The 20,253-nt window shown below is 49.6% G+C and overlaps 1 protein-coding gene across 1 annotated transcript in view; it reads right to left on the reverse strand.

Annotated features, from left to right (window-relative positions):
• Positions 1-1,998: 1,998 nt before the first annotated feature.
• CCDC198 (coiled-coil domain containing 198) overlaps positions 1,999-20,253 on the reverse strand; it is a 161,175-nt gene continuing 142,920 nt past the window's right edge. The window contains exons 5-6 of the mRNA XM_078662093.1: positions 18,595-18,772; positions 1,999-2,428 (exon numbers count right to left, since the gene is read on the reverse strand). Of these exons, the coding sequence (XP_078518219.1) occupies positions 2,178-2,428; positions 18,595-18,772 (429 nt within the window). The 3' untranslated portion in view covers positions 1,999-2,177. The remainder of the gene's footprint in view (positions 2,429-18,594; positions 18,773-20,253) is intronic.

Genomic DNA, 20,253 nt, shown 5'->3' on the forward strand with positions numbered 1-20,253 from the left:
ACTGGTGAAATATCGGTTTCTCCACTGTGCCCCACGGTTGACCTTTCAGAGCATATACTATGGCCTTTTGTGGAAAGCCAATGCGTGTGGGTTGTTCCCTTACATACACAGATACGTGTGGACTTCTCAAGCATATACTATGGCTGATGCTATAGTGGTTTTTAATGTTTTTTTAACAATGCTGACCAGTGAGAGGATAATTTAAATGATTGTATAATGACATTTCTATGGCCACTCTGCTACAACTGTGTGCACTCCTCAGAAGTATACTATGGCTGAAGACATAATGGTTATGCCTTTATTGCTCCACGGCTACTCTTTGAAACATAGACTAAGATTGGCTTTATAATGCCCATTCCTATTGATTACTCCCTGCCACACCTGTGTGACTCTTGATAGCATATTCTATGGCCAGTTGCAAAGTGCCCATGCCTGCGGGTTGTTCCTCTTCAACGCTGCGTGGACTTTAGAAAATATACAATAGTTGATGCAAGATTACACCCCAGAGAGTTGCATCCTTCACACCTGCACTCTTCCTATGCCCTTATTCAATGTGATTTAAACTGTATGATACAGATCAATCCTGTATTGGTAGGTATACGTAGCATGCACAGACACATCTTGTCTCACAACTTTCTCCTACACCCATGTGCATGCATAGTAATTTGCTTACTACAACAGGATTTGAAAAGACTCTGCAAAATATGCAAAACACCAAAACAATTCCCATATACGCCAATCTGCTCTCACTTTCACTATAGCCTTGAAGTCTGCCGTAGCGTGCTCGACCTGCCATTAAAGGCCAGCTCCAGCGTTAACAAGGGAGCAAGTTTTTAATTGCTGGTACAGCCCGCTACGTAGGGCTCTAAGGCTATTAGATAATTCTGCCCCTAGAGGGCAGAGTGTTCTAATTTGTAAAACAAAGGACTCACGGAGCACGAGGAGGTTGAAATCCCCTCGAGCTCCATGAGACCTTTGTTAAACATTGAAATGTTGATGTTCTTGGCTTCTACCGGCCATTAGAGGCCCGGAGCGCTCCATTGTTTTCAATTGAGCTCCCAACATTTCAATGTTCTAATATGCATTAATACCATCACTGGCGGCCGCCAATAACAAACAGTGGAGGGCAGGTGGGGAGCGTGCAGGGGGAGCTCAGGGCAGGGGGGTAGGTTTAATAATAAAATAATAAACATAAATGGAGACTTACCTAGAGCTGCCGGCCGCCTCCCACGTCGCGCCTAGGTCTTCCTTGTCCCGGTAGGCACTGGGGCAGCATCAGACTCCCTGTGCAATCCCCGCGCTGCTCTCATGCTATGAGACCAGCACGGGATAGGCCTGAGTGGGCTGCTTTGACGCTCCGCTCAGGACAGGGAGTCTGTGCTGTTTCTCCAGCCCGGCTGTAGAATACAGCCGGCAGGAGAAGCCTTAGTGCGCATGTGTGTTTAGCCTAAGACAGCCCGCCAAATACACATGCGTACTTATAATGCACAACCAGTCCACCTCCCCCTCCCCCTCCCCCTCCCATGGCCCTGACCCTGAACCTCCCTACAACGCTGGCTCAGCGAGCAGCTAAAAAACTAAAACGATATTAAAATATCATTTTCTTTCTCAGCTACTGATTCTGAGCCAGTGGGGTGACACCTCCTGAATAATATAAATACTTAAAGTTCTTGCATAGGTGCAGTCAGGAACCTCGATAGGGGCAGAAGAACAACGTAAAAACACTTCCCATATAAGCCACATAACAGACACACACTTTTCCAAAACACTGCCATTCAGTAGATAGCTACCCATGTAAAAATACCCTCTGATTCCTTGTTAAGGTATGAAGTGCTATATAAATGCAACAACAGTACAATGCAATAGTATAGATGTGTCCATTTCACATAGAAAATATGCATGTTTCTTTATTATTTCTTTTATATTAATACAGTATGTGTGTTTCACTCACACACCATGTTTGAAGACAAGCAATGATAACATGAAAACAACATTATTAAAGGATTTACATACGTTTAATGTGCATATGAAGTCCAATCCTTGCCATTAATTCCTATTTTAAACGTAGCTGAAAAGCGAGTCACACTTACAAAATATATTTATTTTGCGTAGTATTATTTTCAACCTTATTATTTGACCTCTATGCACAACATATTCGACACGTCGTTTATCAGGGCCTACACATCTTGATCAAAGAACTCATCAAAAGTTGGAATTCTTTCTGTCTTCGTTCTAGTCAGTGGGGGCCTGTGATGAATCTTTTTATCGTCCCTTCCCCAGCTGTCTTGTGACTCATCGCTTGAGCTGTCGCATATTATTTCGTTCCCAGGCCGGTGTTTCATGAGCCAGAGTTCCAATTTACTGTTCTCGCTCCTATAAAATTCAGGTGTGTCACACTGCTCTGACGTGTCTCCGTTCCATGGTGATCCTAGAAAGAAACAAAAATGTTTAGCACATCCAATGTTGTTTCCTTATTTTTTTTGTGCAAGTTTTGACACATTTCGGATGTGCGGAGGCATGTTGCTAATGTCTGTACAGTTATAGGAAAAGAAAGCTTTGAAAAATGCATTAGTGGTGCCAAGTCTCATGGAATACAGCTGCAGGACTGGTCCATATTCTTCACCAGGACTACCTGCAGCAGGGATCTCCAAGCATTTGTGTGACTAGAGCTACCAGTGTTCAGTGAAAGTGATCCCGAGCTACTAACATTATTAGTGCTGTAATAGTGACCACGTAAAATAGGATTACTTTAGTGACCACTCCATGCAAGATTACCAGCAGTGATCCACTCAGTGCATCATGCAGAGTTGCAACACTAATGTAAAAAGGTTCTTTAAATTTTGAATTCCTCTACATGGGTAATACTAGGCGGTAATAGTTGAAATGACCCAGCCATGAGGGCAATATTAGCAAGATTGCATGATTTATCATTCAAATGCAAGCTTTTTTATTTCGGAAATCCATTTTATGCCAAACGTCAGCTTATGAGTTCTAAAAACACACACATTTTCATTGCAAAGACACACCTTTCAATTTTGGGATACATATGTTAATTCAACACAACACAAATTTCAAATTTAGTGTGCTGTGCTGCACAAAGGAGAGATACTTCCAGGTAGCGTGAGAGCTACCAGTAGCTCACAAGCTACTCGTTGGAGAAACCTGATCTGCAGTCTGAGACAGCAAATATGCCAATGTTTCTGCAGGGGTTATACATTTAGCTGCCACTATACAAATGTTCCTGTTTTTCGGTTTCATTAAATATTTATTCATGCCATGAGCAGTAATCTCTTTATTGCTCTCATATCGCTGAGTGGGAAAGCAGAATATCGTAGAGAAGTAGGAATAACTAAACAGAGAAGTTAATTTATTCGCATGTCTCTGTGATTAAACGTGCTCACTCGCCTACCCCATTAGCAGAGCAAGGGGTATAAAGCCAACACACCTAGTGGACTGATAATGAGTTACCGGAAGATAGAGGGGGGACATTACGGCAAGAGCTGCTGACTTTGGAACCAGGGGACCAGGTTAAGACTCGGTGTTGCCTCAACATCCTGTCCTGATTACGAGTTTAGGTGTTATTTAACACACCTGATAAATGCCTATCTAGCTGTTGCAGAGTGCGGATCATGTCGAGGAAAATTTGACTAGAATAGGGCAAAGATATCTTAGACATTGTGAGAATCGCAGGTAATAAGTAGGGTGAAATGAGTTGTAGTTAGAGCATTTGTCATGGAACACGAGGGTTTAGTGTCTAGCCAATGGGCGCTGTGTATAGCAAGAAATGTAGTCTGATACTGATACCAGTTAGGAGGGCCTGGCCCTCCTTTTATATATGGTAGCCTAAGCTTTTTAAGATCTACTCTGTTTTTTTTCCCAGAATGAGAGAGACGGACTGGGAGCTTATTAGATAGAAAGTTCAGTATTGGTGTAATCATCATTTTCAAGGTCTCTATATTCCATGTATCCTGGATGCAATGGAGACAACCTAGCACCGTGGTCCAAGGGTGCTTGGGCTAGCGATAGTGTTGGAAATGGCCCTTTTTGCAGGATTATCCCCAAACTTTTTTCTTCTTCCTCCCTTGTTTTTCCTGACCGATGGTTGTTGGCAATAGGACTCTGGGCACTTTACCAAATGCCGATCAGTGCTAAAGTGCATATGCTCTCTGTATAAATTGTTATTGTAATTGGTTATCCATGATTGGCATATTTGTCTCACCAAGAAGTCCCTAGTAAAGTGCACTGAGTGTGCCAGTGCTGGTGATACAAATGCTACTAGTGGGACTGCAGCACTGATTGTGCCACCCACATGAGTGGCCGTAAAATAGTGTCTCAGGGATGCCACCGCGGTGCCTGTGTACAGTCTGTGAACTGCCATGTCCATCTGGTCAGTGTCCCCACTGACTAGGCTTAACCCTTCCCTTTCTGTACACAATGGACACTCCTTTGGAAGGCCCAAGGTACCCCCCTGGGCAGGGTGCAGTGTATATGAAAGGTAGAGCATGTACTAGTGTGGGTGACATGCTCTGGTAGTGAATTACAGCCATTTTCGTTTTTCACTATTGTAAGGCTATCTTGCCCATAGGCTATAATGAGGAATGCTTTGTACAGTGGTTCCCATAGGAGCAATATAGGACATAAAAGTCTGGTATCCCTGAACTCAGAATTAAATAACACATCTTTTAGGAAAGGTGTTTTTTAAATCCTGTGTTTGAGAACAGCACTTTTAGAAAGTGACTGTTCTCTTGTCTGACCTTTCTGTGTTTCTTGGCCTGTTTGTGAATTGACTGTCTGGTTTGTGAGTGACAGGGCGGACTGGCGATTCCAGGAGACAGAATGAATCCGCCCAGTGGTGAATAGAGAGATCTGCATCTAGATGGGAGGGAGGAGTTGCACCAGGGACCTGAATAGGACTGTGCCTGCCCCCCACAGTGCTGGCTCCACCCCCTGTGGTGCGTCTGATGTCTCTGCCCTGCACTGTGAAAGGAAAGAAGGAATCATGTCAACAAAGTGCTCCAGGGCTGTGCTTTCCCTCCACAATGCTGGCTCCACCTCCTGCTAGGCGGCTGACGACCCTGCCCCTCTCTCTGAAAGGAAAGGAGAGTCCAAGAAAACAAAGTGTTCAGGGAACACCCAGAACTGGTTCAGACCGGGCTCCGAGCCCTCCTGCACAAAGGGAACAAAGACTTTTAGTGGTATAAGTACAGGACCCCAGCCTACATAAAATTAGATCATCCTGGAATCAAGAAGGAACCTCTGCCAAGGAGAAAGCTGAAACTGAAGAAAGGAGACTGTCCAGCTGTTGCTCTGCTAGACTGACCTGCTGTTGCTTTGCTGCCAAGGAGAGGAGAAGGACTTTGCTTTGTGTCGTGTCCCCTTGCTTGAAGGAATCTCCAAGGGCCTGAGAAGAGCTGGCTCCCTGTTATGAAGTCCCAGGAACAAAAGGACTTCACCCCCAGCTTCCCTGAACTCTACTGAGAGAGTTCTGTCCTTCCTGGAGTGTGTGACCCAAGTGTGGTGCCTCTGGAAGTTGTACCTGTGTTAGGAAGCTGGAAACCAAGCTTTTAAAGAATGTTCTGCAAGTTTTGTTGCAAACCCGGCAGAGCGAGGAAATTCCTGCCGCTACGAAGACCGAGATCATTGCAGCGCTTGTCGCCGCTGCATGAAGTCGTCGCACCCTTTGTTAGCGGGAAGATTTCCGCCGCTGCAAACATCGTTGCAGAGCCTGTTGCTGCTGGATGAGATCACGTCGCTGCGAGAATCGTCGCAGAGCCATCGCATCGAAAAACTACAAGAGGAAGATCGCCGCTGGTCCGCGCATCGTCGCCCCGGAGATCGTCGAAGTCCCCGAGAATCATCGTATCATGCCTTTGCGGGAGAAAACTTCCTCATCACCGGAATCCATACCAGTCATCGCCTTCCTCCCCTTACAGACCGGATTTGTCGCAACACGTCCGCTGCTGCAGCGGGGCTGTCGCAAACGCCTACCCAGGGTCTCAGGAGCAATGCATCGCTTCTTTTCCACCGCACCAGCTTCTGCTTTGGAACTTTGTCGCTTTTAAAGGGTACTGTTGGCAAAACGTGACGCAACTGTGGATTATTTTATCGCTACCTTAAGAACTCTTTTGCAACCATATTCTTGAACTGTGTATGTTGGATTTTTATCGTTTTGGTTTTGTGTAGTTTAGATTAAATACCTTTATTTTTCTAAACTGTTGTGTAGTCAGTTTGTGATGTTTTCACTGTGTTACTGTGAGTGTTTGTACACATACTTTACACATTGCTTTTGGATAAGCCTGACTGCTTGTGCCAAGCTACCAAGAGGGTGAGCAGAGGTTATCTAAAGAGTTTTTCCTCCTTACCCTGGCTAGAAGTAAGGGTCCCTATTTGGACAGTGGTACCTACCTCTGCCAACTTTAGACCCCCAGTTCTAACAGATAGGCAGTCCATTGTGCGACAGTGCAGGGGAAAGGACAGCATTGCACTATATTTGAATAAATATGGCACATTAATGCCCTTTCGATGAAACGCAGCACAGCAAGATGACTTGCTGTGCTGCACTGTGCTACTACATTATAAATAGGCCCCACAGTCTTAGGTTTTATAAGCAGATCCATGTTACATTTGTTGTCTAATGTGATGTGGCACAGTAGATGATATGGGCAGAGACCTGTTTTTTTAATAATGCAAATCCACCCTGACAATATGATGCTTTTGTAATAGGGGGTGTGACTGAGAAATTCAGTCTTTTTGAGGTTTATGATTAGCCTCGGAGGAGTCATTTAATCCTTGCTTTGTGTTAAGCAGTATGTTCTATTTCATTTCATCTGCATGTTGGTCATTAGAGATGCTCAGATAGACCAGAAATCCCACAAGGTGGTGGAAACAAATATTGAATAAACCAGGATCAATCCTTGGAGACACCAAAGGGACTGAGATGTGTGTATCATTGATTATCTTTTCCACATCACTCAATTAAGAATGATTTCAATCTCTCCAGCACTGTACCTCATAGTTTGTATTGGAAACTGGGCTTCTTTGCAGGTGTACCCCACTTTTAGCCCCCATTCAAACTGCTAGATGCTGGTTATTTACTCTGATAGTTCACTGGGACCAGCTTACTAGTCCCCAGTGCCAGCACTCTTTCCTATAATAGTAATGTGAGTTGGTACACTGAATTGGCAAGATGGGTTTTCCCCCCTTATAAGTCCATAGGCTACCCAGGCTAAGGGTGGTAAAGGTGTCACCAGGGCTGCAGCACAGGGCTGCCTGTGTGACGCAAGTAAAAGTGAGTTTGCAGGTCTGCCATTGCAGCCTGCACAAACAGCCTGGCTGCTTGTAAGAGACCCTGCACACACCACAGGTTGTAGGGTCACTAATATTGCCTTAATAAAAGTAAGTCACCTCTAAGGTAGGCCTCCTATAGCCCAGGCGGTATGGTGCCTGTTGGAACTGGGGGTTGCCCAAGTCTCAAAGGGGGTAGCATGGCATCAAGCGGGCAGGCCAAACTTGGAGGACATGTGAAGCACTCACGCAGTACCCTCAGTCAACACACCAGGCACACCACAGAAGAGGCAGGACACCAATTTGAGTTGGAAAATTAAGTAGTTTAGTATCTCCAACCTGCAAGGCAAAAATGCATCAACAGTGTCATCATAACACGGCGCCAACTGGCACCAGAGCCAAGTACTTCAGAGGGGGATTATTTACATGGGATAAAAAGGATTTAGTCCATAGTCCATAGTGTCTAGCTGAAATATAAACAGGTTAGCATTTGGCACGAAACATCAGTGACACCTATATAAGGGAAAAATGCACTTGGCGTATTCGCCCATTAAACATGCAATCAAACATTAGGGATAAAAACCCAAAATAGCTGGCATTGGCGACTCCTGCAAAAAGAATAGGAATCACCTGGCATTACCATTAGGCAGGAACACCTGTAATAAGACATCAGGTTTCTCCCCCCTCCCTTTAGGGAACTATGCGTCAGGCAGGGCCAACTCAGGCCTTTATCCTTGGTAGCGGCTGTAATTACAGCAGACAGCATCCTGCATAACCCCTGTAAGAAAAGACATCATGGCCTACCAGCATCCACTAGCAGGCGGGTATAACCATAGGACTATTAAGCCACCTTCGCAAGCTCTACAGTGCATACAGAACCCCAGTGCTATAGCCTTAGGGAAAAGACCTGGGGAACATGACTTCTTAGCCCCCAACCTGCAACACAAACATCAGGTAGTGCATTGGCATCAATAACATTTGAACCAGGCTTGGATCCCACTGCACTTGGGCATCAATCCCCTAGCTTAGGCGTAACACTGGGCATGTCATCACAGCACATTATCATTGGACCCCCATCACCATAAATGCATGGGTCTTATCATACCAGCAGGGGACACATTACCAAAGCTGCTTTGCCATAGGGCACCATCACCTGCGGTGTAAACAAAGGGGGAGGTTCAGCAGGGGTAGAAGCACAACCCAACTTCCCAAATAGACAAGTCCACTGTAGGGACAATTAGTCTCGGCCACGCTACCCACAGCGGGGAGTCCCTCCGGGTCCTCGGGGGGTATTACCCAGTCTCCAACAGAAGAGAGGTGGGGCGAGCACCGACCCTCTTCAGACGTCCCACTCACCGGCTGCTCCCGGGGATGTCCTGTGGGCTGTGGGCTCTCCTCCCGCTGCTGGCTCCTTTCTCAAGGAGGCCGGTCAGGAGACTCTTTGTGCTCTTCTCCGGTAAGCTCGGACCATTAAGCAGGATGAGGGGAGGGGCAGGCACCGACTCGCACCTCGACGCCCCCTCCTTCTCGCTCCATTATGGGTGGGCACAGCGGGACTTCCCTCCGGGGCTTCCTCACATCACCCCCGGTCTCGTGCTCCTTTGGGGGCGGGGGCCTAGTGCCAGGGAGGCTCCCGTCCAGCTCCTTCACCCTAACGGGCAACTGTCGCTCTTCGCGCGGGGCTCCTCTCTTCACGAGAGCCCCGCCGACACTGGCGCTCTTCCTCCTTCCTCCCGGGCCCCTCCCTCTGGGCCGGGGCACTCACCGGCGGGGTGGCCTCCCGCTCCGGTCTTCCAATCGGGGCTCCCTCCTGACCACGGGGGCCCCGCACCACCGTCGTTTCACCCGGGTCCCCCCTCCTTCCTCACAGGGACCCGGGGCTTAGACTCGGCTCCTCTCCTCTGGCTGTCAGCCGGCAGCCAATCAGTGCGCGGCGGGGGCGGGCCGATGACGCGGTCAGGCCCCCGTCACGTGAGGCAGGAGTCAGCGGCCTCCGGGCCTAGCGCGGACCTCTCTCCACTTCGGCGGCCCCCTCCTGACACCGGGGGTCGCTGCAACGATGCGCCACACCGCGGGGAAAGGCCTCCTCGCAGCGCCGGGCTGCGGTGGTGAAATCGGCGGCACAAGGGGTAGGCTCCCTTTTTAATTAATTAATTAAATGGCGGACAGCGCGCCAAAACGAGGGTAGGCTCCTCCAGCTCAAGTCCCCTCACAGTCTTCTCAGGCCACACAGCGCGATTCTCTTCACAGCTTCCTCAGCCCACACAGCGCGATTCTCTTCACAGCTTCCTCAGCGCCCGGGCTGCGATAAGGGGTAGGCTCCCTTCTATTTAATTATTTATATGTCGCTCTTCACAGAAAAAGGGGCGCTTTTCTCAAAGGACAGCTCCTCCCTCAGCCCACACAGTCCTCAGGGCCGACAGCACTTCGAGGGCCACACCAATCACAGGGCACAGTCCCTTGGGGGCACAATCCTCCCCGGGCAGCTCCACAGGCAGCAACAGTCTTTGGACACCCAGCGCTTAGGGGACGATACTGCAGTTTACAGCACTTGACAGCACTCCTCACAGGGGGGTAAACAGTCCCGCAGTCCGCCTCAGGGGCACACTCCTCACCTCCTGGGCGCTTCCTCACGCAATGCTGGCGTGGTACCCGGTCCAAACAGCGTCAGTGACCTAGGTTGGGGCCCTCCCTTGTCAGGGGCCCAGGGGACAGCAGAGGGGGGAGTTTAGGGGTACAGGGCCCAGCTCACAGGCCCATGTGGCGGTAGCACCTCACAGCAAGTCCCCCTCCCTTCCTTGTCCCAGCGCTGACTGACTCTCTGGTGACACTTCTCCCTATTTATAACCTCCTCCCAGGCAGTGCCAGGACCTTCTAGAATGTTGGCACATCTAGCCTAAACTGGTTCTAGGGGAGGGGGTGAGCACCCTGGGTGCCAGGCTTTCCCTCCAAAAGCTAGGGGTAGCTGGGTAATATTATCTAGACCGCTGACCTATGTCAGTCTAGTGGCAAAACCCATGGCCATGGCATCCATTTTAAAAGCAATACATTTCAGTCAGGTGCAGTTTTAAAATGGGGGTGCAGTTTTAAAATGGGGGATTTTACAAGTGCTCACATTATGTCAGGTAATTACATTTTCACAAGGTGTCTCACACCACTCATGGCCTATACAGGTTTAATCCCATGGGGGAGACAATCTAGATAAGGGGGTCAAAAGCGAAAAATTTTGGGGGGAAAAGGCCAAGTCCAACACGACTCCCCCCCAGCCAAAAGCCAGGGTAGACATATCAATGCCTTGATGGGCTTCCCTGCTTGGGGCGGAAAAAGGTGGACGCAGGCCTGCACCTACAGGAGCACCTGCAGTCTCTCCTCCACTCTGGAACCCGATGGTTCTCTTTCGCAACCCTCCCTTCACCAACAAAACCACCCCACTGGTGTTCCCTAGTGGGATGTTTCTCCTTCCTAGAGTGGGAGGCTCTAGCCTCAGGCTTGTAATTCCCTTGGACCACTCTTCTCTCTCCAAATTGCCACTGGTCCACCCATCTGGGGTCTACACCCTCAGACTGACCAGCCCTTAGGGGCGAGGCTCTCCTCCCCCTACTTCTCCTCCAAGGGTTCCTCCATCTCCTACGCTGGGGGACACCCTCACACAACTCTCTCCCCAAACTGGAGCCGAAACCCACAGGCTGAACGGGTGACAGGGGCGAGTCCTCCCTCTCCCTGCACCCCCTCCCAGAGTTCCGCACCCTCCTAATTGGAGTAGTACCCCTGGGAGTCACTTCCGGGGGGACTCTGGTTACAGAGGTCCCTCCCACCAGGGCAGGCAAACCCTGTCCCTGGCCACCCAACCCAGGATCTGCGCCCTGTGGCTGAGCCGGTGACAGAGAAGAGACCTTCCTCCCTCTGCACCCCCTCCCAGAGTTCCGCACCCTCCCACTGGGAGTAGTACCCCTGGGAGTCAAATTGGTAGGGACCTGAATTACAGGTACCCCACCCTCCAGGTCAGGCAACCCCTCAACCTGGAACCCCAGTCCAGGATCTAAACCCTGTGACTGGTCAAACCCCCGAACCACTAGAGCTCCAATTAATGATGCTCCGGGTCCTCCTGACATGAGGGGATCCCTTCCTCTGGATGACACATCGGGACAGCCTAGACTCCCAACCTGGGGTTCTCTTAAAGAACACTCCAGGCCCGGTGACCACAGCTGGGGCATCTCGGGACACCTCCCCGTCTCACTCCCTTCAGGATCACTCCCCTCAGCCTTCCCAGACACTCTGGCACTTACCCAGAGGTCTGCCTCCCGTGCGAGTTCCCTGGGGTCTGAGAACCCGCACCGCAACAGATGGTGACGCAGTCTTGGGAAACAACTCCTTAGCATGTGCTCCCGGATAACGGCATGGCACAGCCCTTCCCAGTCCTCCACTGCTCTCCTCACCACCCAATCCTCCAGTACAGTCCAACACTCCTCCTCGAACTCTCCCCAGGACTGATGGAACAGCTTTCCCCTGCCCCTAAACACTAACCCGTCCTCCTCTTCCGGGGAATCAGGCACAGTCTCTTGGGTCTCAGGAGTGGGACTCCTTGCACTGGACCTACACTCGCTGCCACCACTGGATCCCACCCTCTCCGGTGAATCCAGACTCCTAAAACCACTCTCAGGGGACAACCTACCCACCTGAGCTGATCTCTCCCTGGCGAAGGCCCTCTCCGCCTCCGCCATCCTCTCCAGCGCTAGGACTTTTTCAGTCTCTAGTCGCTGCTCTTCTACCCTCAGCTGCGCTAAGCCCTTGGCATGCCTGAGCTTTGCCAGCGCCAGCTGATACTCCCTTTCCTCCCTCCTATCTACCCACTCTTCTGGGGACAGGGAAAGGGATGGGGCAGTGCCCCCGGGACTGGACCCAGTGCGAGACTCCCTATCTCCGGTGTCCTCCACAGCTACTGGCGTCTCTGCCCTGCTAGACTCTTCCTCCTCCTCATCGGAGCAACTACCTCCCAGGGTTCTGGATGGGGAGCCCTCTCTCTGGTCTCTAACCCACTGACCCTTCAAAACTTCGGGGGGGGTAGTCATACAAGTCCCCATTAATCTCTAAGGCCTCTCCCCTCTTGAGGGCCTCATAGAGAAACAAATTCCTCCTAATGTTCCCTACTGGGGGTATCCCTCTCTCCAGGAGGAAGTCTATCACCTCCTGTTCGGTGTACTCCATCAGTTCCACTTCCTGGTAAATCAACCCCATCGTGGCGAGGTACACCCGGGACACACCCTCCCAGTGGAACAAGGGGACAATTCAGAATACTCTTCAGGAGGAAGCAATCAAAAACAATATTCAAACAATAATCCCCACCACAAGGCTCTACTTGTGGTGTAACCTGTGGCCGCTGTGGTACTGCGCAAACACAAGTCCTATCCCACCGCTCTGCCACCAAATGTTGGAACTGGGGGTTGCCCAAGTCTCAAAGGGGGTAGCATGGCATCAAGCGGGCAGGCCAAACTTGGAGGACATGTGAAGCACTCACGCAGTACCCTCAGTCAACACACCAGGCACACCACAGAAGAGGCAGGACACCAATTTGAGTTGGAAAATTAAGTAGTTTAGTATCTCCAACCTGCAAGGCAAAAATGCATCAACAGTGTCATCATAACACGGCGCCAACTGGCACCAGAGCCAAGTACTTCAGAGGGGGATTATTTACATGGGATAAAAAGGATTTAGTCCATAGTCCATAGTGTCTAGCTGAAATATAAACAGGTTAGCATTTGGCACGAAGCATCAGTGACACCTATATAAGGGAAAAATGCCCTTGGCGTATTCGCCCATTAAACATGCAATCAAACATTAGGGATAAAAACCCAAAATAGCTGGCATTGGCGACTCCTGCAAAAAGAATAGGAATCACCTGGCATTACCATTAGGCAGGAACACCTGTAATAAGACATCAGGTTTCTCCCCCCTCCCTTTAGGGAACTATGCGTCAGGCAGGGCCAACTCAGGCCTTCATCCTTGGTAGCGGCTGTAATTACAGCAGACAGCATCCTGCATAACCCCTGTAAGAAAAGACATCATGGCCTACCAGCATCCACTAGCAGGCGGGTATAACCATAGGACTATTAAGCCACCTTCGCAAGCTCTACAGGGCATACAGAACCCCAGTGCTATAGCCTTAGGGAAAAGACCTGGGGAACATGACTTCTTAGCCCCCAACCTGCAACACAAACATCAGGTAGTGCATTGGCATCAATAACATTTGAACCAGGCTTGGATCCCACTGCACTTGGGCATCAATCCCCTAGCTTAGGCGTAACACTGGGCATGTCATCACAGCACATTATCATTGGACCCCCATCACCATAAATGCATGGGTCTTATCATACCAGCAGGGGACACATTACCAAAGCTGCTTTGCCATAGGGCACCATCACCTGCGGTGTAAACAAAGGGGGAGGTTCAGCAGGGGTAGAAGCACAACCCAACTTCCCAAATAGACAAGTCCACTGTAGGGACAATTAGTCTCGGCCACGCTACCCACAGCGGGGAGTCCCTCCGGGTCCTCGGGGGGTATTACCCAGTCTCCAACAGAAGAGAGGTGGGGCGAGCACCGACCCTCTTCAGACGTCCCACTCACCGGCTGCTCCCGGGGATGTCCTGTGGGCTGTGGGCTCTCCTCCCGCTGCTGGCTCCTTTCTCAAGGAGGCCGGTCAGGAGACTCTTTGTGCTCTTCTCCGGTAAGCTCGGACCATTAAGCAGGATGAGGGGAGGGGCAGGCACCGACTCGCACCTCGACGCCCCCTCCCTCTCGCTCCATTATGGGTGGGCACAGCGGGACTTCCCTCCGGGGCTTCCTCACATCACCCCCGGTCTCGTGCTCCTTTGGGGGCGGGGGCCTAGTGCCAGGGAGGCTCCCGTCCAGCTCCTTCACCCTAACGGGCAACTGTCGCTCTTCGCGCGGGGCTCCTCTCTTCACGAGAGCCCCGCCGACACTGGCGCTCTTCCTCCTTCCTCCCGGGCCCCTCCCTCTGGGCCGGGGCACTCACCGGCGGGGTGGCCTCCCGCTCCGGTCTTCCAATCGGGGCTCCCTCCTGACCACGGGGGCCCCGCACCACCGTCGTTTCACCCGGGTCCCCCCTCCTTCCTCACAGGGACCCGGGGCTTAGACTCGGCTCCTCTCCTCTGGCTGTCAGCCGGCAGCCAATCAGTGCGCGGCGGGGGCGGGCCGATGACGCGGTCAGGCCCCCGTCACGTGAGGCAGGAGTCAGCGGCCTCCGGGCCTAGCGCGGACCTCTCTCCACTTCGGCGGCCCCCTCCTGACACCGGGGGTCGCTGCAACGATGCGCCACACCGCGGGGAAAGGCCTCCTCGCAGCGCCGGGCTGCGGCGGTGAAATCGGCGGCACAAGGGGTAGGCTCCCTTTTTAATTAATTAATTAAATGGCGGACAGCGCGCCAAAACGAGGGTAGGCTCCTCCAGCTCAAGTCCCCTCACAGTCTCCTCAGGCCACACAGCGCGATTCTCTTCACAGCTTCCTCAGCCCACACAGCGCGATTCTCTTCACAGCTTCCTCAGCGCCCGGGCTGCGATAAGGGGTAGGCTCCCTTCTATTTAATTATTTATATGTCGCTCTTCACAGAAAAAGGGGCGCTTTTCTCAAAGGACAGCTCCTCCCTCAGCCCACACAGTCCTCAGGGCCGACAGCACTTCGAGGGCCACACCAATCACAGGGCACAGTCCCTTGGGGGCACAATCCTCCCCGGGCAGCTCCACAGGCAGCAACACTCTTTGGACACCCAGCGCTTAGGGGACGATACTGCAGTTTACAGCACTTGACAGCACTCCTCACAGGGGGGTAAACAGTCCCGCAGTCCGCCTCAGGGGCACACTCCTCACCTCCTGGGCGCTTCCTCACGCAATGCTGGCGTGGTACCCAGTCCAAACAGCGTCAGTGACCTAGGTTGGGGCCCTCCCTTGTCAGGGGCCCAGGGGACAGCAGAGGGGGGAGTTTAGGGGTACATGGCCCAGCTCACAGGCCCATGTGGCGGTAGCACCTCACAGCAGGTCCCCCTCCCTTCCTTGTCCCAGCGCTGACTGACTCTCTGGTGACACTTCTCCCTATTTATACCCTCCTCCCAGGCAGTGCCAGGACCTTCTAGAATGTTGGCACATCTAGCCTAAACTGGTTCTAGGGGAGGGGGTGAGCACCCTGGGTGCCAGGCTTTCCCTCCAAAAGCTAGGGGTAGCTGGGTAATATTATCTAGACCGCTGACCTATGTCAGTCTAGTGGCAAAACCCATGGCCATGGCATCCATTTTAAAAGCAATACATTTCAGTCAGGTGCAGTTTTAAAATGGGGGTGCAGTTTTAAAATGGGGGATTTTACAAGTGCTCACATTATGTCAGGTAATTACATTTTCACAAGGTGTCTCACACCACTCATGGCCTATACAGGTTTAATCCCATGGGGGAGACAATCTAGATAAGGGGGTCAAAAGCGAAAAATTTTGGGGGGAAAAGGCCAAGTCCAACAGTGCCCTATATTAAAGGTGTGGATATATATGTTCAGACATATATAGTCCTACAGTAACCCGGTAAAGCAAGGTTCACTGCAAGTAACCGGCGGTCGATAGGATAACATGGGCTGCCTATTGAGCAAACTCGAGATAGCCAGCTCCATTATGGTAGCACTGAATTGTATCGTGCTTGGCCTCAAACACTGTGCTTCATCACCCCCAACATGATTCTTGTGTTGAGGTTGAGCTGGCATGCACGTAGGTGCCAGCCTGAGTGGGTGCCTACTTGAGGTTTAGTGTACCAGTGTCTTAAAGGGCTTACCCAAGCTGTTTACCACCAAGACAAGAGTCTTCCCTCCTGGTGTGTTGTGCTGGCACTTCCCCAGTATGGAGACAAAGGCCTGGGCAGAAAGCCTCAAAGACTTCACCATCCTTGATGTGTAAATGTACTTGTACCCCACTGGAGGACAAAGCCCTTCCCGCCCTTGAAGCAGATTTGCTTGCATGAAGGCGGGAGAATTCGGTATGCAGGAGGCATACACATCCAAAAGGCTAGTCGCACCTTTAGGGTGGGCTAAGAGGTCTGGACAGCCAAGGAAGGGTTCTGCCATTTTGGGAGACCCTGAAATAGAATATTCTGTATAGCACAGTGACATACACCCATAGGATGTTGTCACTACAGGGGCGGGTTAGCTGCAAGGGCCAGTAGCCCATTGGCCACTGTCCCTCACACCCATAATACCCTAAAGACTAGAAAGGCTCCCCTGACACCAGAACCTCAGTTCTGACTTTAAGTCCAAGAAGAGGCACAAAGAAGACACTGTGACCGACAACAGGACTTTGCACTGTTCCGCAGTGCGACAATAGGACTTTTAAGTACCCTGAAGAGACCATATACTCGAACCGTGTGTTTGACCTGTGTCCATAGCGAAGCTCATTAGTCCCGGGAATAGAGACTTCAGTGGATGCCAGACACTGAAGCAGACTCCCCTGGACTGGTGGGATCAGTCCCCTGCAAGCTTCAGAAATATTGACGTGCTGCATAGCAAGAATTGCGACCCGCTGAGTCTGTTGATAATGAGCTTGAAGAGAAGTGGTGTACTGCAGGCCCGGGGTGATAGCTAAGCTTTCACCAAGTTTCAACCGCTACTCTGCTCCTGTCGCCCTCCAGCCACCGAAGTACCTGTGAATTACTTTTGCAGCAGCCAAGGCTTTTTGGTCGCCAGCCCAGTAACCCACCCCTAAAGTGACTTCACCAGCCCGAGAACAACGAATAGCGACAGTGACCAATGTCTGCAACAAAGTGTGTGGTAAAGCGTATTTGGTGCGACCTGCCACCTACCTCTGCACTCAGTGCTGTCAAGCAAGGGAGAAGAAATCCAGCTGTTAAACATAGGTCCTAGGATGCCAAAGGCCTCTATTCTCTGAGGGTAGAGTGTAACTCCATTTCCAAGTGTGGGTTAGTCAAGTGCTGTAAGTTGGACAGCTCCCACTTATCCTGTCAGTACCAAGGACAGCCAAGTCACCTCAGCACCCGAACCCCTGGGCAAGGTAGCGAAGTAACGACTTTTGGAACTTGATCTAGGGACCCGCATGACCTTATTCACAAAAGGGTTCATTTGTGTTTTCCCACATTGACGTCAATAGGACCAGTTTGACAGTTTTACTGAATTTATTTTTAAACACGTAAAAAATGTACAATTCTGGTTGTATGTATGCTACAAAGTTCGTTTTGGTGTCTATATTAATATAAAAATACACTCAATTTTTATACATTTGTGTTGGATTTCTTTCAAGTCATGTCTATTACTTATTACTTACATAATGGTACTGTAAAATTCTTAACACAAGTTCCTCCAGTAATGCCTTACTGCTCTTTGCCACACCAGGACTGAGCTAAGGATTATTTATGTTGAATCCAATGATCATCTCTGTGTATTCCATCATGACCAATGTGCCACTCTGCAATTAAATTAGTTGTAAAATATGATTTGGCAATTTGAGTTTTACAGTCCAATGCATCCATGACACCTGTTTGAGCCTAGGTGGGTGATTAGTATAGAATGTCTCTGCATCCAAGATCCATAAGTACGGAGACTTTAACACTTTAGATTTAAGGAGGAGGTGTAGTTGCCAATAGGTTAATAGGCCAGTTCCTATTTTGAGAAGAATCTTCACGAGTTTCTAAAAGCAGTGGCTGTTTGTGAGCAAGGGGTAATTAATATCAGGAGTCCAGCATATAGGATAAAATGTCTGTAGCATCAGTATAAGCAAAAGTAAGAGATCAGCGATTGCTTATGAAATCAGTGAGTTTTGATGGGTTGCAACATGTGTAGTTATAGAGGTATTGGTTAAGAGAAGTTCTTGCTCTTGGATTTGGGGGATTGGGAGGAACACAAGAGAAATGATCGGGTTAATAATGATAGAAGGTTGGAGGAGACGATTGAGCAAGACGCCTTGTGTTGGATCCTGGGAAGGGATTAGACTATGGTAAATTGATTGAGGGAGGTCCTGAATGAATTGAAGATGCAACACTAGATGTGATTTTGAGTTTGATTTTGAACTTGTTGAAGACTGTAGTCTATATTATATGATTTATATCTGACATTTGCATCAGTATTTTGCTGTTGTTATAAAATATGCTATATGTTTCAAGGTGTAGTTTTTCTGAGCTTTGCATTCAGGAGTTCCCATTTTCTGATATTCATTGACTTCACTTTCAGTTGCTCGGGAGTACAAGAACAATGTAAACTTGAAATGCAGTATGTATTTCATCAAAACAAATTATTATCCCCAGCCTACTCTTTACCATGGTGCAAATTGAATGTGTCATCATGTTCGACTGTTATAAATCCATCTTCGACATTGTTCCTGTGCACATTTTCTCGCACTTTTCTGGCCTTCAGTTCCCTCATTTTCTGCTTGTTGATCCGTGCATCCCTGTGGATTTTCCTCCTCAGTTCTGCTTGTGCCTGCAGTTGTTTCATCTAGACAAGCAGAAGAACATTAAATGTTTTCAGGTCCCTGAACTTAGGCATTCACAGTTAAATTATTGTCATGATAAGTAGATGTTCAGATTTTAAATGTTTTCGATACCCGAAATTCAGTGTTCAAGTTTAAATAAGCTTACTTACTTACACATGCCTACAAGCCCTCCTGGGGTAACTATAGGCCATCAATTAGGACTCTCCAGTCACCTCTGACCGTGTCTTTTCTTTCAATCTGACTGCAAATATAACCCATCTCCTTGCATTCAACTCGAGGCCTTGGCGTCAGGTGTTTCCTGGTGTTCCTCTTTTCCTTTTCCCGTGAGGTTTCCAGGATCATGGCTTGTCTGGTAGTATTTGATGCAAGCTTGTGGAACGTGGAACCGATCCAGCTTGATCGACTTTTCATGATTTCTTCATGAGTAAAGAGTTGGGAAGTCTGCTGCTATAGCTCGTTGTTGATGGTGTTTGGCCAGTGGATTAGGAGAATTTTTCTCAGGCAGGTGTTGGCGAAGGTCTGGACTATGTTGGTGGTGGTCAATGTGATCTAATTTTGTCCTCCATACAGAAGGACCAATTTTATGTTGGTGTCAAAAAGTCTGATCTTGATTTGCCCTGTTAGGGCTTGGAGCTCCAGATCTTCTTTAGCTGAATGGAGGCAGCCCTGGCTTTGCTGATTCTTATCTTGGCGTGGGCATTTGTGCCGCCCGGCTTGTCTATGATACTGTCCAGGTAGGTGAAGGCCTCAACCTCTTCCAGTGCATCACCTGCAAGAGTGACTGCAGTTATGCTAGCAGTGTTAGCCTTCAGGATCATGTTTTCCCTCTGTGAATGTTGAGACCAAGTTGTACTGATGTGGCTACCACCTTATCGGTGTTCTCTTGCATCTGCAGATGAGCATGAGTGAGTAGAGCCAGGTCATCTGCAAAGTCCAGGTCCTCGAGCTGGGTCCAATATTTCCACTGCATCAGATTTCTTCTCCTTACTGTGGATGTCTTTATGATCCAGTAAATGGCCAGCGGAGGGAGAGCAAACAATCCTGGCAGACTCTGTTCCTTACTTGGCAGGCTTCCGTGAGTTATCATTCAAGGACTATATTGTGGGTCATTCCATTGTAAGAGTTAATGATGATTCTTCAGTTCATCTGGCACACCGTAGTGGTGAAAACTTTTCCAAATGGTCTCTCTGTCCACGCTGTCAAATGCTTTCTCATAGTCAAAGAAGTTCCAGCCACTACTCAATGATGATATGCAGTGCTGCAATCTGGTCTGATCTATCTTTGTGGAAGCCAACTTGCAACTAAGCATCAACTTGTTCCTTCATTTTGTTCAGGATGGCTCTGTTGAACATTTTGCCTGGAGTTGATAGAAGAGTCATCCCTCTGTAGTTTGCACAGTTACTCAGGTCATCTTTCTTGGGGACCTTGATGAGATATGTCTCCTTTCAGTCTGATGGCACCTTTTCCTCTTCCCAGATTCTTC

The sequence above is a fragment of the Lissotriton helveticus genome, chromosome 9, assembly GCF_964261635.1.
Source record: "Lissotriton helveticus chromosome 9, aLisHel1.1, whole genome shotgun sequence".
Classification (NCBI taxonomy): domain Eukaryota; kingdom Metazoa; phylum Chordata; class Amphibia; order Caudata; family Salamandridae; genus Lissotriton; species Lissotriton helveticus.